At 36.9% G+C, this 24304-nt stretch overlaps 1 protein-coding gene across 1 annotated transcript in view; it reads left to right on the forward strand.

The window, feature by feature from the left end:
- The window catches only part of akap6 (A kinase (PRKA) anchor protein 6), a 165507-nt gene that overhangs the window by 72588 nt on the left and 68615 nt on the right, over window positions 1-24304 (forward strand). Inside the window, exon 14 of the mRNA XM_055057090.1 lies at window positions 20338-20453. Within this exon, the coding sequence (XP_054913065.1) occupies window positions 20338-20453 (116 nt within the window). The remainder of the gene's footprint in view (window positions 1-20337; window positions 20454-24304) is intronic.

Below are 24304 nucleotides of genomic sequence, written 5' to 3' on the forward strand. Positions count from 1 at the left end.
ACTCCCAGCTGCAATATGAGAGTTTCCACATCCAAATCGGAGAAAGGGTTTAGGAATCACAGCTCTGTAATGCAGAGCCTCCTCTTTTTCAAGGGACCAAAAGTAATTGGACAATGGACTCCAAAGGCTGCAAGTAACTCAAAAGGCCTTTCCTTCGTTAACCTGTAATCAAGTAAGTAGTTAAAAGGTCTGGGGTTGTTTCCAGGTGTGTGGTTTTGCATTTGGAAGCTGTTGCTGTGACCAGACAACATGCGGTCAAAGGAGCTCTCAATTGAGGTGAAGCAGAACATCCTGAGGCTGAAAAAAAGGAAAAAATCCATCACAGAGATAGCAGACATGCTTGGAGTAGCAAAATCAACAGTCTGGTACATTCTGAGGAAAAAGGAATTGACTGGTGAGCTTGGGAACTCAAAAAGGCCTGGGCGTCCACGGAAGACAACGGTGGTGGATGATCGCCACATACTTTCTTTGGTGAAGAAGACCCGTTCACAACATCAACTGAGGTCCAGAACACTCTCAGAGAAGTAGGTGTATCTGTCTCTAAGTCAACAGTAAAGAGAAGACTCCATGAAAGCAAATACAAAGGGTTCACATGTACATGCAAACCATTCATCAATTCCAAAAATAGACAGGCCAGAGTTAAATTTGCCCAAAAACACTCAAGAAGCCAGCCCAGTTCTGGAAAAGTATTCTATGGACAGATGAGACAAAGATCAACCTGTACCAGAATGATGGGAAGAAAAAAGTTTGGAGAAGAAAGGGAACGGCACATGATCCAAGGCACACCACATCCTCTGTAAAACATGGTGGAGGCAACGTGATGGCATGGGCATGCATGGCTTTCAATGGCACTGGGTCACTTGTGTTTATTGATGACATAACAGCAGACAAGAGTAGCCGATGAATTCTGAAGTGTACCGGGATATACTGTCAGCCCAGATTCAGCCAAATGCTGCAAAGTTGATCGGACGGCGCTTCACAGTACAGATGGATAATGACCCCAAGCATACAGCCAAAGCTACCCAGGAGTTCATGAGAGCAAAAAGGTGGAATATTCTGCAATGGCCAAGTCAATCACCAGATCTTAACCCAATTGAGCATGCATTTCACTTGCTCAAATCCAGACTTCAGACGGAAAGACCCACTAACAAGCAAAACCTGAAGGCTGCGGCTGTAAAGGCCTGGCAAAGCATTAAGAAGGAGGAAACCCAGCGTTTGGTGATGTCCATGGGTTCCAGACTTAAGGCAGTGATTGCCTCCAAAGGATTCGCAACAAAATATTGAGAACAAACTTTTTTGTTTGGGTTATGTTTATATGTCCAATTACTTTTGAGCTCCTAAAATGTGGAGTGTTTGTAAACAAATGTGTACAATTCCTACATTTTCTATCACATATTTTTGTTCAACCCTTTAAATTAAACGTTACAATCTGCACTTGAATTCTGTTGTAGAGGTTTCATTTCAAATCCAATGCGGTGGCATGCAGAGCCCAACTCACAAATATTGTGTTACTGTCCAAATATTTCTGGCCCTAACTGTATATATATAAACAACAGAGGAAAGCCGTTGTGGTAGATGTAGCAATACCAAGTGATTGCAACATCAGGAAAAAGGAGCACGAGAAACTTGAGAAATACCAGGGCCTCAGGGAAGAACTGGAGAGGGCCTGGAAGGTGAAGACCACAGTGGTGCCTGTGGTCATCGGGGCCCTCGGGGCAGTAACCCCCAAACTGGAGCAGTGGCTACAACAGATCCCAGGAACAACATCAGACATCTCAGTCCAGAAATGTGCAGTCCTTGGCACAGCCAAGATACTGCAGGACCCTCAAGCTCCCAGGCCTCTGGTAGAGGACCCGAGTCAGAGGATAAGAACCACCTGGGTGAGAAGGGAATTTATATATATATATATATATATATATATATATATATATATATATATATATATATATATATATATATATATATATATATATATATATATATATATATATATATATATATATATATATATATATATATATATATATATATATATATATATATATATATATATATATATATATATATATATATATATATATATATATATATATATATATATATGTGTAATTAATCATTGCAGATGTTAATCCCATATCTTATGAGCAAATCAGACATTTTGAAAGAGCCTTGTCTCGTTCTGCTCTGGGCATTTTTCTGCTTATTGAAAGGATGTTCTGAAACAGCGGACACTATTTATTTTTCATTAGGGAACGTTGACGAAGGAATTTTGCTCTAATGAGAAACCAGTAAATGTTTGCACAGACACACAAAGCACAGAGACATTTCATCAACTTGAACATACACATAATTTGAAATGAATGACTATGCCTAGATATGAAAAATAGACACAAACAAAAATACTCATTAACAAATGGGCTCGCTCTCTTTCTAACTCACACTCACACTCTCCTCCCAAACCCAACACACATGCAAACACTTGCGCACCTCCCTGGTGACTTAATTACATTCTCTTTCTAGCTCTGCTCTTTAAGTCACACAATCAAAACCACATTTTGATATCATTTCACTCATTTGCATTCATACATCAAGGCATGCACACTTTTTATGCAAACTCACTGACATGCCTTCTCTCTGTTTCTGATCAAAGTATTTCCATCTTGTTCTTAAATAAGACAGAACAAAAACACTACAGGCTGTAATTACTCTCCAGAATGTCTGATGTGTATTTTGTAGCGTTAAATGCAGTTGTAAAACTCTATTTACTCATGTTTTGCTGTTTGTTATTGCCACCCCATCTCTGAAAAAGCAAAAAGCTCATTTTATATTTACCTGTTAGCTGGTCAGTGGAATATTTGTCTGTTATTGTATTGATAGGTAACTGGTGGTAAATAAGGTGAAAAAAGTAATGTTCTGACATTTAGAGGTGAATACAGAAAAAGGCAGGATTAGAATCAAGTTAATGTATCACATAAGGTAAAGTCAGAAAAACACTATTCTGTAACAGTGAAAAAGTAAGGGACAAGAATAATGTTTTGAAGAAAAGATTTGACAAGAACAAAAGGCAACACGGAGGAAGAAAGGTTTACTGAAAGAGGAAAAGAAGCAATGCTGAGATGTGGAAAAGGGAGAGTGAAGGATATGTGAGGAGGCTGGGGGATGAAGGGATGCAGAGATGGATCAGGCAGAGGTGTGGAGGCTGTTTTTGTCTCTATACCTGTGAGGCACAGTAAATCAGCAGCAGATAAGGTAATTCAGTGAGTTGTACATCATCAGGCTGCAGACAGTTTTATGGCCAGCAGATTGGCTGTAAGGGGTGCTGATTACAATGAGAGAAAGAGCAAGAAACACGAGAAAGAACAGGGGACAAAGCTGTTTGGAAGTAAAACTCTATCTATTAGGATGAAGCATAATAGCGAATTCTAGATACAATGCAATTGATATGAAGTTTGTATGTGCAATGTAAGCTAGGTAAAAATAAATAAATAAATAAATTAAATCTTAGAGGTGTCATGTAAGTTCAAACAAATCACCTTATCTTTTGCATCATTTGAAAAAACAATGAACACTGTTTTTTGGGTCACTTACCTTTGGAAGACATGGCGCTGAAACACAACATGGAAGAATACAAGCGTCCAATAGTAGAGGCCTGCTGAATGCTATGGTGAATGTCATACTGGGAAACTTTGATTTCTGTCATTCATTTACATAATTGATTCATTCAAGATTTGATCAAGTACATGTCTACACGAAAACCTTTTCTGGCTCTCTTCAGGTTTTTTTTTTTTTTTAAAGAAATTTGTATAGTTAGTAGTTAATAAATTCATGGCATGTACATGTAAAAGGCCTGCACAGTAGAGCAATCGGTAGCTCTGTTTTGTAGCAAGAAGGTCACAGTTCAAATCCTGGCCTGGAGTATTTCTGCGTGATCACTGGTTTTCCCCCAGAATCCAAAAACATGACTGTTAGATCAACTGGTCTGTCCAAAATGTCCTGTGATGAGGCAATGTGCGTGTGTATGTATATATGGTTGTTTGTCTCGTCTCTTTGTGTTGCCCTTTGATGGACTTGCCATCTGTCCAGAGTTTGCCCTGCTTTCCCAATGTCAGACAGAGATAGTTACATTTGTTAGAAAATGCCATAATACTGCAGACTTTCTTAGAGATACCAGAATTTAAGGTGAATTGATGAGGACTGCTTTGTGACAACACTGTTAGTTATGCAATCTGTTACTGTTTGATGGATGAGACGACATAACTTTTCTCACTCTTTTTGTATTGCTATAATCTTTGCATTTCAACATTTTCATTATTTTAGGTTGATTATTGTCAAAAAGATAATTTTATCACTTTTCTTAAATTCTGGCAAAAAAGCAGATTTTGTCCTCTTGCAATGCCAAGGACATTGCGAGAGGACAATATATCCTTGTCATTTTGTTACTTTAGTTAGAGTCTAACAATCTAGTTTTTGTTAAACTCTAGTTTTGTTAGTCTAACAAAACTAGAGTTTTTGTTGGATAAGATCTCTAGTTTTTGTATCAAAATGATATTTTCTTTTATCTTGACTAGATAAAGGAAAATCACTAAAAGGAGTATCATATTGTACTTTGGTTTGATATTTGCTTCATAAACTTAGCTGTCCACGTTGAACATTATACAATTTAAACACTACAGTTTCAGCTCGACCTTGCATAGTATCCAACAGATAGACTGGTCAATTGTTACTGACAGGAAACACCAACAGCCAGTGAACATCATTGCAAAAACATTTTATAACATCAACAAAATCATTTGCAAAACTGATAAAATGTTTACAGGTTGTTTATAAGAAAACAGGCTTTGATTTTAAAAACTGGCATTTTAAATCATGTCTGCACAGTTTGCTCGGGGAACAGCTGGCATAAAATCACACAGTAAACTAACAGATGACAGGAGTTGAGTTTAGTCAAGGACTGATCATTACCAATGACTGGATCAGGACCGTGAGCTGACGCCAAGGCTCAGATTGAGACATTCTGACTCTCCACACCAAATTATTGCAATTGCCACTGGTGGATAATTATTATTTAATTACAGTCATTGGTACAAATTCAGTTGCTGAAAGGGAGGTCAAGAAGGACAAAAAATATGGGTGCAGAGATACCTGAAAGCTCGGTTCCTATTTGAGGAGTGAAACCAGAGGGTGTTTATTTAGTATTTATTCTGCACTTCATCATCTCCTGTCGACTAATCCACTGGCTGCTGTACGCACCACTGACCACGCTGTATCGCTAACCTCTGCCTGGATCACAGTTAAATACGTGTGCGTGTGTGTGTGTTTGAAAGAGAGGGGGAGAAAAAGAGAGAGAGGATGATGTCTATCCCACTATCTGAAACCTTGTTAAATATTCATTGACAATTATTTCGCTTTGACCGAGGAGTTGGATGGTGCTGCTGCATAGAGAGAAAAGCAGAGAGGAAGTGTGTGTTTGAGTCAGACAGAAAGACATGGTGAGTGATAGCAGGGAGATGAAAGTGAAGAATAATGCATGACAGTTTAAGAAAAATTATGATAAATCACTTGTTTGTAAAATCAATATATAACTTGCAGCCAAACCAAAAACATGTTTTTTTTTTTTTTTTTTAGTGACAGTGCCCGCTATCTCCCATATACACACGCCTACACACGCGCGCACACACACAATCACACACAAGGTCTAATCATAATAAGATGAGCTTGTTAAATATTAAATATCAAATAATGCCCTTGGTTGACTTTGCTGCTCCCTGAAAGACTGGCTGTTACTAAAAGAGACAGAAGTGAAACACTCAGCCAGTCCAGGTGCAGCCATCTTTGTCTGCTCTTTCTGATACGTAGTCTCAATGCCAAAGAATTGATTATCCTTTGTTTAATTCAAACATCATGTTTTGAGTATTTGTTAGCCATCATAACTTGGACTTTAGATCATTTAGAAGGCTATTAAGCAGAGATGCTATAAAGAGGACAGGTAATGAACTAACATCAGCAAGCTGTGTGGTTTAATTAGCCCAATATTGTAACTTTGCATGCAATAAACTGGTGCTTAGTAAATATATTTCCTCTACCATTCAAGATACAACTATAATTTCAATGGATCTATAGGAACATCCATAGAAATATTTCACATTTACTCAGCCACAACAACATGCACCATAGACTCGGATAGATGCTCATGGTGAGTGAACTGCACCTTTGGTGTGGTGAAGTCAGTGTTAAAGTTCTCCACTTTCTCCTTGAGCTGCTACTGCTGTCTAAAGACATGTTGGGGCAGAGTTAAGGCCTAAGTTATTCAGTATTCACATAAATGATCTGTGCTATCTAACTCAAAAAATTAAAATTGTTTTATTTGCAGATCACACACTTTTTTTTGTTGCAGGCGATATGGGCCAGTTGCCTGATGATATGACTGAAACTATGACCAGTGGTTACTGGTCATAGTAACTGGTCACACATTTCCAAATATCTGTGCAGTTTGGCTTAGCTCTCAATCAAATTATCAGAAAAGAGTGAAAAGTTACTGGATCCATTAGGTCATGTGTTTAATCTTGGTCATAAGAGTAAACGGTGTTAGCCAAAGACTTGAAGCTCCTGTTGGTTGTCCAAATTTTAGTTGGTCAAATGAAACCTATGGTTCACATTTTCCTTTTAGCGACTTAAATTAGTAAACTAGCAGTCAGTATCCAACTCTGATTTATTTTCTAAGCTAAGACTGAACCTGGTCATTCAGGTTCACTTGATAAAGAATCTTCAATGGGAGTTTAGATTATGTTATTACATTTAGTAAAGATAAATTTGAAATCCATTCTGGATTGCAGGGTGAGAAGGCAAATTTTGAGAGCCTTATGCATAAAGCTCTCTGAGAATTTATATTATCATCAGAGGTTTGACTTTGGCTTCCAAATATATATTTTTGTACATCCCAATGACAAACTACTAAAATCCAGGCTATATGTCAGTTCATTTAAGTTGATTCTATATTAATACTAATTCAGCACAATCTTGAAACACTTGACAAGATAAACCAGTCCAGTTTATGTTCACTCTGACACACTGGTCCAATCTATTCATCTGCTCTACTTCAGATTCACTAGCAGAAGGTCCGATCGTGATCAATACAACACAGTCAACTTTAGGGAAATTCAGAAAGGATCTTGTCCAGTGGGCAACTGTGATATATTTCTTTGACATTAATCAAAGTTTAGGATTAGGATTCCCACAAGCTTCAAGAATTTTGAATCTTGTGAAAAAAACATTATAATTTTTAGTTTAATATTCTCTAAAATGTCTGTAAATTCTGTAAATGGAGGCAGTTTTAGACATTGGAATTACATTTCTGCACGATCATACTTGTACTTTAGTTATTAGAAAATGTAAAAAGTGATGATACATTTTCTCTAAAACTAGTTGACAAATGGCCAATCATCAAGTAATATATAATAATTGTATTTGCAAATATTAAAAGCAGCCACAGTCAGGCTAGGTTTAAAAGTTGAGATGAGTTTTCAACTGGTTTTGTTTGTATAACAAACCAGTTCTTGACCTGAACCTTTTGCATTATGCTGCTGCTGCTGTGATATGCCTGAGCAAACAGGTGCCCCGGCATTTCTAATATGTTTTTCTAACGTAGTATTCATATTCAAACAACTTTGAGCATTGCTCAAAAGCATGACTGCTTTTTTCCATGAGTTAATTCCTTCAGGAAGACTTCTTTCTCAATGCACTGCGGTAAATATTAGGATCTCTCAGCATCAACAGTCTTGCCACATTATCATTATTATTACGTTGTATTAATTATTTTAACTTTTATGGTCTATTGCAAATAAATACAAGTTAATAACAATGTCTAATTCAGTTTATTCTTAGGATGTTCACAAGAAGCAGCTAGTCATGTCAAAGAGACAAAATAACTGCATTTTAAATTCCAGTTCTTTTATTCGTATTTTTTCTCTACCAGTTGAGATTTTCATTCAATCCTAAGAATGAAGTTAATAAATCGGTTAAAGCATGTGCTTATTGAAATGTTTTGGGGTTTGCAGAAAGTTTTTGCTCTTCTCTTAAAGAATTAAATTTGTTGTTTGCTAATAATCCCACTCACTCATCCCAGATATAACTTTGTTTGGCTTTGCTATCCATCTTGTTCATTACACGCTATGTGGAAAATAATCCAGGTCTTGATTTCATTCTTGCCCTTTTAAAGGCATGAAGAAAATATTTCAATCTGAATTACGACAAGCAAATTCAAATCTGTTCTTAGTTTTGAAATTAAAATATTCAATTCAATTAAAGGGATTTAAAAAAATATCTCATTCAAACTGAAAACCATCCAGCCAAACTAAATTAACCGATTAATGCAAGAGTGTTAATTTGTCCAAGGAAAGGAATATAATCTGGGTTTGAGGATTTATCCAAGACACAAGTGGATCTTTATGCTTACAATATTATTTTCTTAGCTCAAAAGTGTTATCTTTACTTGTTTATCATTATATCATGAATTACACAAAATTGACTTTAATTACTTGTAATTTACCTCCAGAATCTTGATTCCCTCTCTCCCACCTCACACATAAATAAAAGCCACATCTAATTTGCTTGTTCTGAGTCCCATAGTGATGGATTTGAGAACACTCTAAATTGGTTTAAAGTAACTTTATTATGAAGGAATCTACTGGATTTTTAATGGGCTGAACTGAACTCGGCACCAGGGGATGTCTTTTTGTTGCGTTAACAGAAATTGAAAGTCTACTAATTAATTTTTGCTACATGTCTCACTGTTTGAATCCATGAAATCAGATCATCAGTCTGTAATTATATGATAATCATTGAAAAGCTTGAGACTGAGTAGATGGAGATAACTACATTTTTTTTTCTGATTGATTGTTTGGTTTCTTTTTTCTTTTTCTCTGCTGACAGTACAGAAGTTAGTACTGTTAGGTCAAGGGTTATTATAAACTATTTTTACCAAGAAAACTATGACAACCAAGTCTCAAAATAAGATAAAAAGGATAAGCTGTGGTTTTATGGCTCCTTTTCAGTGGTAGTTTTCTTTTATCCCTGGCAATAATGCAGTCCTTACTAGTAGAACTCCATGATATTAGAAAATCTTGCGATGAATGAGAATACTGATAAATATTGCGGTGATGATGTCAGGTGCAAAGGTGCAATAAAAGTTATTTTGTCCTGTCTTTCAATTCTGTTAGTGTCATTACAGTCACTATTGCTGTCAGACAGTAATAATCTTTATTGTGAGGAGTTGTGGGACTTGACTGACTTCTACTGGAGGTCTGACCTGCCCACAGCATTACCATCCAAAATGATTCTTTGAATATATTTGGATGATATAAGTTATGACAATATTTAGTTTCCCTTTTGGATAAATAACATATTTTTGAATTGAATTAAAGGGATTACTGTGTCTGATTAGAGAAAGGTACTCTTTTTTTCAGTTCTTTTCTGTCAGTTGTGGTGCTAAAAGCTGATGGATGAAGACAGATTTTAAACAATTGCGTTCCCTTTCCATTTTACTTCCCACTCTTAGATTAAAGTAAATATAAAAACTCCAAAGTGTGACAAAAAGTCCCTCTTTTCAGATTTCTGAGACATTGATAAATTCCATTCTATATCTTAGAGGTCAATAATATTTTGAATGTTCATCTTATAAAACTGAAACATTTTGTCAGAATTACCTTCTATGCTCATTAGCTTCCATATTTGTTTGTTTTTGTTCTGTTAATTATGAGTGGATAAGCATTAGTTTGACAAATGCTAAATGTAATTGTTTATTCTACTAATGTCTTTCAGATAATTTTTTCAGTTGAAATCTCACATCAAATGTTGATTAATCCTTCAAAATAAAAAGAAAACTTCCTCATCTTCTCTAAATGTTTAAAGAGGGAATATTACATATACTACAAGCAGACAGTACCATTTTTAGAGCTTAATGTAGCAGCTATGTTGCCTTCAGATAAAATGTAATATGTGTCAAATATGACTTAAATATGACTCCTTGAAGTTCCTCTGTCTCTTTAAGAAGCTCCTGCTCTTTCTGATGCTCTGCATTCAGAGCATTGGAAAATGATCACAACAATGCTCCTCTATAGTTTACAGCTCTTCTTAATAGCATTTTACTGAGAAGTAGTTCTTGATAAGCTCAGCAGAGACTCAGTTCCTCCAGGCGTTTGCTAAGGGCTGCTCTGTGAGGTGGAGACTCAGCTGCAGACAACAGCTTTCAGGAGGAACTTTGTGGAAATAGGCAGAGCTTTGCGAGAGCAAGCTTTTAGGCACCCCCAACTGGTTGCCAGGGAGAGTCAAGGATTCCTCAAACATGTATGAATAAATCAATAAAACAACCCTCCGTCTTTGTTTTTGTTGAAGGAATAACATTGTGTTAAGCTCAAAGAAGTCGATTTTCTATACCTCACCCTCCCCTTGGCAGTCGCTTAATGAAAAGATGAAATTTATCCTTCAGGATGACATGTGACAGAACTAGACACAAGGAAACATTCAAATTTATATAAATACAAGCTGGGACTATCCACCACTATTTTCCACTATGCTGCCATCTTAAAAAGAACACAAATTGCCTTGCTGTGTCTATGTAGGCTTGCATGCAAGGCCTGCAGACTGCTTCCAAATTGCTGATCTGGTGGAAGAAACGAAAAGAAGAGAGTGGAGTTTTCTTTTTGTCAGTCAGATTAAAAACTTAATTATGTTTTTAAATTATAATTCAATATGAAGGAAAGCTGCAATGGATTGGCACCAAAATAATTAATCACACATCAAAAAAACCAAGTGATATCTTTCTGCCTCGGCCAGCAGAAAACAAAGTTGGCAGACGTGCTAGCTCAGTTGAACGTTTATTTCACTTTATTGTGTTTTCTTTTTTCAGATCAGCCCAATACCCAGAACAGACTGTTTCCACTGAAATACATTTAGAATAAATCTCAGATGTAAATAATTATTAGGATGTGCTTTGATATTAATTGTAGTCTATTTGATCTCCAGTTACAGTTGCCTAGTATTATTACCATTGTTGCTTAATTATGTACATCAAAACCGGCATCTCATTCCCTGACGAAAAAATTCTCTGTGATTTTGTTTAATGATGCAATCTTTAACAATTAGTCACAATCTGCAAACAATGTCAATTCATTGACACATAATGAATGTTGTGTCGGGATTTTGGGTTGTTTTAGCTGTTCTGGGTTTTTATTATTTCTATTCCTTAGTTTCTTACTTTCATTAGATCAGAATTGTTTCTGTTTTCATCTTACCTCAGTCCTTTCTTAGTCATTCTAGTTTATATTCTTGAGTCTAGTTTCCAGGTTACTCTAGTTTTATTTTTTAGTGTTAGATTATTTCCCAGTCTCTTGTGAACTCTCCTTTTCCCCCTGTGCCACTTTCCCTCTCCCCTCACATCAAATGACTTGATCATCAGCTCAAGTCATTTGTTCCAACTTTCACTCTCTCAGTACTTAAGCACTTCTGCTGATCTCACTCCTTGCTTGTTTTTCCTGCTCAATCCCATTAGGTCCGGTTACCCTGGTCACATGTTTTTTGTTTGTTTGTTTGAATCTTGTGCTTCTTGGTGGCCAAATGAAGCCTCTGAAACTTTGCAGCCCTCTGGTTTACCTCAAAGTTCACTACTCAATGCATAGTGAACGCATTGAGTAGTGAAATGTTTATGTAAAAAAAACTGTATATGCAATATTGCCACAAGGCTTTTGTCAAACCTAAGCTTAGTAACAGTAAAGTAACTGAAACCTATTTAACTGTCAACTCTTTTTAGTTGTTAAGATTTACACCCAAATCATCTGCTATATTTATCTTTTATGTAATAGACTAATTTGACAATATTGACATTTAATGCTTTAGCATGTTGGGAGTGCAATACTTGTTGAGACAGACATAAAACAACAATTCTTCAAAGTTTTCTCTTTTCATATTTCTAGCTGGTTATCATTATATTCAGATGTACATGCAGAATTTTACTCTTCCAACAGCTTTAAATTTCTCTCTGTTGTGTAAGACTGATACATCCTCAATAATCAAGCTGCAGATGTAAATGGAAACTTTCAGAAGATGAGTATTTGCAGAGGCTGAAGGGTTCATTATTTTATAAACTTATTGTGAGCAGTCATCTTAAAGAATTCTCAGAGAGGTTTTTGTCTTCTTTTGTTGGCCTCATTTTGGCAAATCCTAAAATCCCTTAACCCTCACCCCTGGAAATGACAATGTAAAAACACCATGTGGGTGTTCTGCTGCAGTTTAAGGGGTTAAAAATCCTCTTCTGAAATGCTACTATTCCTGATTGCTTGATCAAACTACCTACAACAACCCACAAATCAGCACAGGTCATTTTGTAGATATTACTGTTTTATTTTGAAAACACACATGCAAATTGTCCACTGAAATGAGATGCATTGTTTGTCTGTTTTCAGCAACGTGACACAAGCATAGAAGCAGGGCTTTGTCTGGCACTCCCTTTTTTTGCTCCACACATACCTTTAAGTCTGGCTGATCTCCCATCACTATTTTTTGTTCTCCTCTGCCTCCCTGTACTTTTGCATACTTATTTTTGAATTAAGTCTTCAAATCTTTGTACTGCCTCAGTTTCTCTGCATCCCCTCTTCTTCAATACATGTCATGTTGTTAGTGACTTAATTGAGACTTAGAATTTAGATAACCATGTACAGTGGTTTTAAATGTTGATTGCCTCACTTCACTCACTTTAGTTTTGGCTTGTGATAAGTTTGGTGTCATATCGTGCGTATGGGCAGTGTTTATTTTGTAGGGAATGAGTACAAATAGCAAAACTAAGAACACGGTGTCTGGATGTTCAGCACCACAAGCTGTATATTTGTTACACAGAAAGGAGGTTTATTAATTGTCCAACTGCAGTGTGACAGTATTGGATACCTTGCTGTTAAGTTTGTTCATACTGTCAACGAACAGTGTTAAATTAATTTCCAAATGCCTGCAAGTCTTCTAATGGTTTTTAATTTGTTTTCAGCGACAGATGCCAGTATTGTTTTGCTTTGCAGGGATCAACAAATTTAATCAAATTCTGAATTAATGACTTTAGGTTGAAACCTTTTTCTTGTGAAATCAGTAATTAAAAGTATTAAAATATGGTAAAATGTCTTTCAGCATTCAAAACAGTACATGTATTGCTTTTAAAGTTTTAAATTTACATAATTCATGTTTGGATGCATCTGAGAAGTTGAAAACAAACTCATTCGAAGCTCATGTTACTTTCCCTGTGTTCTGTCTCCTCCTTTCCTTTAAGTAGGTTTTTAAGCTGTTTGGTTGCTCAACCAGAGATAGATGGCCATAGAGAAGAAGAGATGTGTAAAGGAAGGAAGAGGGAGAAGATAGAGGCAGTCGATATTTCTAGCATTCTAATTAAGACCTCTCTGTGGAATAAATCCATATAATTATCAGTAAATTAAATACAAGGTCACTCTAGCTGACAGAAAGATGGACAGAAGATGAAATCGGGAAACATGCAGGGGAGAACAACAGGAATGCAGCATGTTTAGCTGTGTGGATGCTACTGGGATTGTATTAGAATGTGCTTCCTGAACTACACATTACAAGGTTCCCCTTTAAGAAACAGCATATGAGGCTTTCTGCTAAAAACATAACATTGGGAGGACCTCCAACCAGAATTCTGATTGATCCTTGTATGTTCACATCATTCTTTGGTGTTGTGGCAAAACTGGTCAACACAACATTTTGGCATAGCCCCCCTCAACATACACACACACACCCCACCCCCACAAAAAGTCAAAAAACACTGTCAAGAAAATAATATAGTCTTTGTGGGTGATAAAACCAAAACTCAAAGCATCTCCTCCAAATTTCATTTTAAAGGTTTTGTCCTCCAACAAGATAATTTTCTTTTTATATGCGGTGAAGAACATTTTTATTATTTGATGCAAAATGTCATTAAAAAATATGGTTTTGATTTATTTACCTTTGTCCCAACTTACACAACTTTCAGATGTGTTAATTATATTTGTTGCTGTTCATTTATATATTTTATGTAGTGAAAAGAAGATCTGGAATAAGGTTTTCATTCCATCACCTCTGTGAGCAGCAGTATTACTTTAGTTATGTTGATAGTATTTTAAGAGGACATATTTTGGTTGTTCTGATTTTTAAAACTTGAATGTGCTGTAGACCAAAGAATAGCCCACATTGTCATCCTGCAGTGTTGTATCTTACATCCAGTACTAAGCTCTTTCCTGTCTGGCATTTTTTGACTCTCTAAGGTGGATCTGGTTTGCACTGAAACTGTTTGGCATGCAGTGGTTCCCAGCGCTGGGACAGATCGCTCCCATTAGAGCAGCCAACTAGCATTAGTCACTGTTCTAATTAACATGCAAGCTAATTGGGAAATAATCAACTTTAAAAAAAAATCTAATCTTTATGAGGCAGTACAACAGATTACATCCAGGAGGTTTTGTACCAGCATTCCAAAGTGGAATTATTATGCAACTGCAATGAAATAAAAACACTGAATTAATGTCTGTTGTTGACATTTGTTAATTTCAAAATGAAATCTAACATATTCTCTTCTGACATACAAATCATCTCTGTTCCTCTAGATGTGTCTGTCATCTCACCTTCACATTCACTGATCTATTGGTTGTGAATGTGGCTGTATACACTAAACCCTGTTTGTTGTGCTTTTGTAGGAGTCAGGTTAGGCGATGAATAATTATTAGAATTGCTTATGGCAATTATTCATAAGGCGAGTAATTTAGATCAAAGGCAGCATACTCTTGTTATAGAGAAAATGGGCAAAAAAGTTCAGTGTGTTATTATCTATCAATACCTGCCTGATGAGGCCTCGGTTTTCCAGTAATAGATGAAAGTTTAAGTGCAGTTTAATGTTTTAGTTTCACTGTTCCAGGAAAACTGTTTATCTTCTGTCGTTGGAGGCCATGTTAAACATCATGAGCATTCCTGACAGGGTGTGCTGTGGTCAACCAGCTGTAGCATGGCAGAGAGAAAGGGGAAGACTGTGAGCAGCGTGTACACCAGGATGACTGACAGCACTAAGTCCCTACTTCAGGCTCTGATTGGTTGTTTGCGACAGAGCTGTGTATGTGTGCAGATGACAGCAGCACCATAGGGCAATAATGAGGCTAAATTGTTTTCACAGATCATCTGACTCATACGTCATGAAGCAACCAATGAATAGATTAAAAGGTTTTGTGTATGAGGTCATGTTGCTCTAAAACTCATTCAACAATTAATTTAGATAAACTGACAAGCTTATGTTTTCCAAACAACATTTAGAAACATAGAAATCAATAAGACTTTTGAAATGTTTTTCTTAATCTCTGTAGCAGTTCTTGTATTGATAATTGAATAATTTGGTATAGTAAAATGGCAGAAGGGTTTGTTTTGCTGATGTTTGTTTTGTTATTGTTTTCTTACATTGTTTGCCATGGTGAAAATATTAATTGAATCATGTCAGATGTCAAATTGCACTGCTAGCTTCCACAGTGTGTGCTGTCTCATATCCATTATTGATCCTGTATCATTACCGACTGCTTTGTTTTGTCAAGACAAAACCACCCACTTGCTGAAATCTCTCACCTTAGATGATAGACTTAGACAATATACAGATACTTTTATGCCCACATGTCATATGTGAGGTTATTTAACATGTGAAGTTAAGGTCCAGGGCATGAACAGAGCAGAGTGGTGGCTGAATCGTGTGTCTCTGGACAGAACAGAGACTCATTCTGATCAGTGCTTCTGTCTTTCATCACCTTCTGTAATCATTAGATCTACAGGAAGGTGAGGAAATACCAGCAGTAAACAGGATGACCTTGTCTTACCACATGGAGAGGGAATGTTGTGGTGGTAGTGCCCCCCACTACCACTCCAGGGAGGTAATGGGGGACAGTTTGAAGACAAACTGTCTTCAAACAGTTTGTCTTCAAACTGTTTTATTTAATGCATCACATAACTGCAAAAATGCTTATCACATGACACTTAAGATATTTCATGTGATAAAGTTTGATAAATTATGATAGGCTGGAAATTAAATGCATACGTTGAATTTTAACAACGTATGAATTTTAACAATTTTATCATAGTATTCTCTCTGTCCATCCATCGATTATTCTGACTATTAATTGAGTAATCAAATAAGAAATTTGATCATATAAAATAATTTGTCATATTTATATGTCCCTAACGGTTACTTATCTATGGTTTAAAAGATTAACAATAGCTCAAGTTAACCTGGACAAAATCATGCAAAAATCTGAAATTATATTCAATCTAATAATAAAGCAACATGTAGATCATGAACAACTGATTCTAATAGAATTAGCCTGTAATTGAGCTTTTCTGTCATTTGAGTAAATAAATGCTCTTTACATTATGTTTTGTTCAATGACACCTGGATAACTAGTGAAGTTCAGACTACAGCAATAATAAGTATTAGTAAAGACTTTTTTTATTCTGTTATACAGTCCATTACAGACCGGCTGTGATCATCAATGCACCTCAGAGGACAGGAAGGAAAACTGCAGCAAACTGTCTTGTCTGCAGATATGAGACTGCAGCTGGAATCTACACACTAAGCTCATTGTTAATGTAATACTAATGCAGTGCTGCTCTTGAGCTTAGTGATGAAGTCATCTGTGGTATACTCATTGTAGTGTTTTTATCTCAATTAACCTGAGAAGAAGAATGTGTGTTTTGGGTTGTGCAGACTGATTGGATGGTGCTACTTCTCAGGTCTCAGTCTTTACACAGCTGTGTGATTGGCAGCTATAGCCCCAGGAAAACCCCAGGAGACACACACGCTCACACGTAAACACACACAAACAACAGGAAAAACAAGCACAAACACCTGCACATTCATTAGAGATCAAGCCACACTCTCCCTGCAGAAGATCAACAGACATTTTCTCCACATAGGTTTTACACATGAAGAACACAAAAATCTGGGCCTGCACTCCAAGAGACATGGGGTTCTGAGGGTTTCTAAAGATGCTGGATAAATTGGCTCTGACATGAAAACAAAAAACCCTAAAATGTCTTGATTCAGCACATTTATGAGCGGCACATTTCTCACAGCATTCACATCCAGAACTGCTTGCTGGATACATGTGTCTGCGTGTGGATGGGACGCATTAGGGGAAGCCCTCCTCATTCATCAAGTGAGGCAGATTCTTATTGATTTGTGTGTCTATTAGCAGCCCTAAAAATGCAATTGAAAACCCAGGATTCACCCATTAAGTCGGAGAACAAAATCCACTTATGCATAAATATACAAGGCCCATCTGTTGTATGTTTTTTGAGTAATGGACAAACAGAAAATAATTTCCAATCTCTACAGTATTTATTCCTGCTGTAAACACTCTCTTTAATGCAGGCATATGTGTATGTCAAAATTCAATTGCAGAAATAAACCATGCAGATTTTTGCAGTGTATTTTTTGAAAATACACTGCAAACTAGCAGTGAAAATACACTGACTATTAAAATCTTAACTTTTTCTATAAATGTTCTTTTAATTTAAGCAGTATTTGGTTTTTTATTTCTCTCAGCAAAAAGGGTTTGAGCATCAGAGTGACCAAGAACACACAACTAAAGTGGTGAAGAAATGGTTGGTTGACCAAAATAATATTTTAAAGTGAGCCAATCCCCAGCTGAGCCTCATAGAGAATCTCTGGCAGAGGTCGGCAGATTAATTCAAATAGTAATGCAATTGAAAACTATCAATTGATTGATGCTAATGTTATAATATTGACACTTTAATTTCTGATTCCCCACTGAAATTTTATATTATTTTTGTAATGTAGTTTCTAAATTTGACCATAAAAAAATAATTTGTCTTGATATTTTCTAATATGTGATTTTTGGATGGATGCACTTTTTCTCTCAAATGTTATAATTTTTTTTTGCAATATTCATTTACAACACCATTCCCAAAAATTTGCTGTGTTTTTCTATTGTTCATATGTTGTTCAATTATTTTGTAGATGCATTTAAACTTTGACCAATTTCCTTTCCTGTATTTTAAGAAAATAATTCAAAGGACAAACAATACAAATAATTGAAGGACAGAAGTTTGATGATGTATCATTCTTTAATAAGAGTAAGTGTTGGTATCTGTATTGGCGATATTGGCCCTGTATTCACTTGGCATTCCACACCTATCATCTCTGGAGGGAGCTAAAGATAGGAGCGATTGGAGAGAAGCTTTCCAGCCTAAAGCATTTGGAGTTTATCACCAAAAATAAACCATAAAAAAAGTGGAAACATTCAAAAATCTTTTTATGCCAGACTTTTGCATTGAAAATTAAGAAGGGATTCAAATAAGCAGTTTTTATTAACATGTAGAACAAATTGTAAACATAGTTTAATTTGTGTATACATTAGCACATAAAAAATGTTGATGCAACTGATCTAGAGCCTGACTCACTGACCAGGCAGGCAGCAAACAGCCTGTCAATACAAACCAAGATGGACGTGCAGGACAATAATGAGGGAAGATGAGGAGACATTAGGCAGAGTGAGAGTCTTTTCTTTTTTTTCCTCTTCAGTTAGCTTTGTTTGTGCAACAGCAATGCATGTGCAAACAAAGCATGCTCTCATCTTAACAGTGATCCAGACAGCGGTGTTGATTGTGTATGGCCTGCTTGTTTATTAGTCCTTTGATTGAGCATCTCTGCCTGCCACAGATTGGATGACCTTTCCAGATCCTTCTGTCGACTCTGCTAAGTAGATCGGATGGTAAACGCAACTCCGCGCGCCAATACTTTATTCAGATTGTTACTGAATGGGGAAAAAGCAGTGTGTGTGTGTGTTTGCCTCGCTATTTGTACACACTCAGCCTTCCTTCATTGGTTCAATTGGAGCCTCATCTCCATATAGTTTGTATGCAATTACATCTGAGCCGCGTGCTGAGTGCCTCTATATGATTGTGTTTAGAAACGACTTGCTGTGATGTGTGTGTTCATGTGTCTGCAGCAATTCGTGGTCAATTTGTGAGCTTGTGTGACTTTATGAGAACATTTGTGCTAGCCTGATGAAAGTTTGTGTGTGTGAGCGGCTGCTTGTGTTAGAACAAAGCTGTTTATGATAAATGCAGGTCCGAGAGTAATTTGTGATGACAAGATTTGTATTTGTGGATTCAGAGTACATTACACATCTATAATAAACCTGTAGCATATGGATGGTGTGTGGCTGAGTGTGTGAGATACAATGTTTTGTCACTCAAGAGACGAGACAGGAGGATAAGACTGGAGTGTTTCTCTAGTGGGCTGCTGGCCGCTTACAGGGCTTTAGAGGACACCACATACATGCACACGCACCCACTCGCGCCTGCACGCACACACACACACACACACACACACACAGTATTCTTACAGCAAACAGCTAATCACACCTGGCAGGGGGTGTGTTCATCCCCTCCTTTGGAGGCTCTCTGTTCCTCCAAAGGAGACATGGCTTGCTTGATTTGTTACTTTGATTCTGAGCCTCTGGTCATGTCGTAATCGCTTCCACTGTACAAATGTTGTATCTGCATTCCTCAAAAGTTTTTGATTAGGTCATCTTTCAGGGTATTAGAAAAGTTCTTGACTGACTCTACACAGTCCTGCATGGACTCTCCAGTGGACCCTGAGGACAGCATGCTTTGCCAACAGATTTCAGATTGTTTTCTCATTCAGTCACTTTTATGCCCTGATGTTCTGGTTACTGTTGAGTCATGGATATGATAAAGTACCTTTAAACTGCATTTGAAATCCCAGCCTCTAGTAATGCGGTAACAGACAGATTAGTAGGCAAGTATTTTGTTTGTCTTCAAACTTGTCAATTGATATTGGCATAGAACTAATTTCATTATTTTTCTTTTATTTGTCTTTTGTGTTTCTGTCATCACTATTCTTATCAATTATTTTATTGTTCTTTCTGTGTTTCATGCTGGTGCAACTTGTTTATTAAATGCTACTTAAATAAAGTTGACATTGAAATTTGAAACATTTTTCTACATGTGTTTATTCTTTACAATTAGAAGAAACATGTTGGTGAAGTTAGATTACTTTCTGTCAGGCTTATGAATCATTTTGGTCTTAGACATACATTTGTTTCCACTTTTTATTCCACACTTGAGAAAGTTATATTTAGTTTGAAGAAAGTTACATTTAGCTTTTCGTCAAGCTATTTTAGGTTTTATTTAAAAACCTAAAACCGGCTAAATCATAATGATGCCAGGTTAATAAAGAGAATATTAGTGGATACATATTTTGTGTGCTTTCATAAAGTTTTGTCCTGTGTTCTTCAGGTGCAGCGAAATTCAACTCAATGCAACATCCAGCAAGTCGCCCTTGAGACGATGTCAGTCAGGCTGAGGGGACTCCACTACCCATCATCCTCCAGGAAGTACAACAGGAGCAGCAGGCAAGCACAGAAAACCCTTTCTGTCAAATTAATTTCTTTTCTCTGTATCTATGCAGCTATTTTTTATTAGCTGCATAGATACAGTGTTTTTACAAAGAAGTGTTTTTACAAAGAAGAACAAATGGTTGATTTAATGCAGATATGTATATTGTATCATTCCGCAAACTGATCATCAGAGAGACGGGCTGTAACAGCTGCTTTTGAAGATATAAGCCTAAACAGTTTATGTCCAACATAATTCAGTAGACTGTACCATAGACATGTACACGCCCTGATTGTCCATTACAACTTAGAGAGCAATTTAGAGAGCTTGTCTGTCCATAGCGAGGCTTTAATATTAACTTCAGGCCCATCGACTGTCCATCTACTGCCACTCTTGTCATAGTCATTTTACAGTATCCAGAATGTCACATTGTAATTTCATAATTTCATGTTTCCTCTGTTTTTCAATAGACATTATCTTTATACTGTAGTGGGAGACATTTAAAATGCTGAATGTTTAAAAAACTAAGATAAATTAATTCACAAATATTTTCTTTTTTTCTATAATGAAATAAGACAAGTGATAGCTGTAACATAATAAACATAGAGTTGAATGCAGTCACCCAGTCACACACACTCACTCCATGCATGTAATGCAGTGTGTCCAGGCTGAGCTCGTCTTCGGTCATGCTGCCTATTGGCCTTTTATCCCCCGGCTCTGTGGAGCTTCCCTGGTGGTTATCATTCACTGGCAGGGCGACATGTACATACACACATTAATATAAAAGCAAAATATGAGCCAAGTTCTGCGTATGCAAATAACGAATGAAGCTTAATTTGACGCCTGTGAGTGTGCAGCATTATGTTTCGCATTTGTTATTTGCATCGTCATTGGGGCTCAGATGGCGTTGTGTGTGTTAGAATAAAACTTCCCATTTTCATACAAAAGGATTGTTTTATATTTTGACATTAAAAGCTAACGCAGAAAAAACAAACTACAAATATGAAGTTCCTTTTTCAGTTCAGAATTCTTGTTTTATAGAAATGAAAAATTCACCTTTCAGCATTAAGTGTGTTTTTGATGAAGAGATTTGTGCACAATTTGTGAGAAATGAATTTATTAGCATGACAGAATGAATCAATAAATAATGAATGAATGATGTTCACCAAACTTTTATGAATATCTTTGTAATACCCATGAAGAGTATCCTACAAACCCTCATAAATCTGACAATCATTCAGTGAAGAGCCATAGCTGCCAATATGACTCATTCAACCTTTCTATCTATGACTTTATGGACCTCCTGGACTTTCCCTTTCAGAACATGTTACATCACTTTCTTATTCACATCATTCTGCCCATTTCCTTTCTGTCTTTATGTATTTCTATTTTTTCTTTTGTCCTCTTCCTGTGTCCCTTTTTCCCTTTTACATTTCCTTATTTCTGTATCCATTCTTTGCTTTTATTTATTCTCTAGATTTTCATTACTTTTCCCTCTTTAAATTTCTATATTCAAACTCTTTCCTCTTTTCTTTCTTCTCTCCAATTTCTTCTCGATTGTTGCTTCTGTCCTGTATATTCTTTTGCTCAAAGTTCTCATGTTCTACTTGTTCATTTTCTGTTCTATAAAGAAAAAGTATATTTACACATATACTTTATATCAATGGGTTTCCTTTATTTTTATGACTATTTGTAAGGCAAGAAAGCCCATTTATTAATCTGACAGGGCACACCAGTGAAGTGAAAACCATTTCAGGTGATGACCTCTTGTAGCTCATCAAGAGAATGCAGAGTGTGTGCAAAGCAGTGATCACAGCAAAAGATTGTTACTTTGAAGAAACTACAATATAAGGCATATTTTCAGTTGTTTCATACATATTTCCACATGTGTTAATTCATAGTTTGATGCCTTCAGTGTGAATCTACAATATCAATAGTCATGAAAATAAAGGAAACTCATTGAATGAAAGGGTGTGTCCAAACTTTTGGTCTGTACTGTACATAAAGACTCTGTAATGTCTGACTGCATTAAGGCTTTGTTGTAGCCAAATGGCATTGGGTTGCTTGAGTCTTTATTAACATTCATCATCAGGGTTTTGGTGTTTCACCAAATTATTCTTTTGGTAGTATGCTAGCTGCTAGTAAATGCATGTCGGAGTTAATCAAAAAAAGCATTGCAGCTTTTTTACGCTTTATAGGCTGACTTGCAGAATGAAGTCAGGAACAACTGTTCTTGACAAAAGGTGTGAACCATTGATTTTGCACCTTTGTCTTTAGGGTGTTATCTTTTAGGTCAGCTGCCCTTGCCTTTGCTTCATCTGAGCTTGTAAATGGGGCTTAGGAGCATCTTTGAGATCACTGGGAGTACACACAGAATGATGTTATTATGACTAAAACATTCTGTGTGATAAATACAGGTCTTTTAAACAGAGGTCATTTGTATAGTATAAGTGTTAAACACCTGGATGTGGAACACTATCTGTTGGAATGATTCTATTCCATTAGTTTTAGCAAAATTCAATGTAGGAAAGGGCAGCGTCAGGGTTTCATGTTTGCATGCAATGATTTGCAATGTGTGACACTCTTTAACGGAAGACATGATGAGTTACGTCCTCTATAAAACATAGGTCTTTTTGTTTGAAAAGCCAGCAGCAAAGCCATTTGGTGTATATTGCAGTTTGTTATATGATGATTATATGTTGAGAATGATGAGCAGCCTCATTGTTTTTATTTAAAACACTGACTACATTGAAACACCCTGTATGAGGTTTGTGACTGAGAGTAAAGCACACTCTGGTAATTCACTTCATATACAGCGAAAAATCCCACACACGTTTTCTGCATTTTACTTACCAGTAAGTCACACCCTTTGGTTTCATAATATGAGCTGGAAACGCTGAAATCATGCATGGCCTGGGAACGCTATGCATAAGCTAACATCTATGGTCTTTCAGCCAATTAGCACCAAATAAAATGAGTGGTGTGCCTGGTCTTGCTGCTTTACAAACACCAGCCTATAGTGTGTCTAGTTGTATTTGAACTGATGTTGCATTTTCTTAAAAATGTTTTCTACAACAGAATCCACAAGCAGGCAACTTTTTGCAAATATTTTTTATTTTATGTTCCACAGAAAAATGTCCATCCATCCATCCATTTATTTTCTTCCGCTTATCCGGGGTTGGGTCGCAGGGATAGCAGTTTACGAAGGGAGGCCCAGACTTCCCTCTCCCCAGCCACTTGTTTCAGCTCTTCCCGGGGAATCCTAAGGTGTTCCTAGGCCAGCTGAGAAACATAGCCCCTCCAGCATGTCCTGGGTCTTTCCCGGGGCCTCCTCTCGGTGGGACATGCCCTGAACACCTCACCAGGGAAGCGTCCAGGAGGCATTCTGACCAGATACCTGACCCACCTCAACTGGCTCTTCTTGATGTGAAAAAGCAGCAGCTCTACTCTGAGTCCCTCCCAGATGACCGAGCTTCTCATCCTATCTCTAAGGGAGAGCCCAGCCACCCAATGGTGAAAACCGATTTTGGCCGCTTTTATCCGTGATCTCATTCTTTCGGTCATGAACATAGTTGAGGGTAGGAACGCAGATCGAGCGGCAAATCAAGAGCTTTGCTTTTTGACTGAGCTCTCTCTTCACCACAACAGACAGGTACAGTGCCTGCTTCACTGCAGATGCTGGGCCAATTTGCCTGTCGACTTCCTGCTCCCTTCTTCTCTCATTTGTGAACAAGATCCCAAGATATTTAAACTCCTCCACTTGGGACAGGACATCCCCACCGACCCAGAGAAGGCACTCTACCCTTTTCCGAAACATACACACTCAAGACTCTGGCCTCGGATTGGAGGCACTGATCCTCTTCCCGGC

The sequence above is a fragment of the Poeciliopsis prolifica genome, unplaced genomic scaffold (genome assembly GCF_027474105.1).
Source record: "Poeciliopsis prolifica strain line A6 unplaced genomic scaffold, Auburn_PproV2 SCAFFOLD047, whole genome shotgun sequence".
Classification (NCBI taxonomy): Eukaryota; Metazoa; Chordata; class Actinopteri; order Cyprinodontiformes; family Poeciliidae; genus Poeciliopsis; species Poeciliopsis prolifica.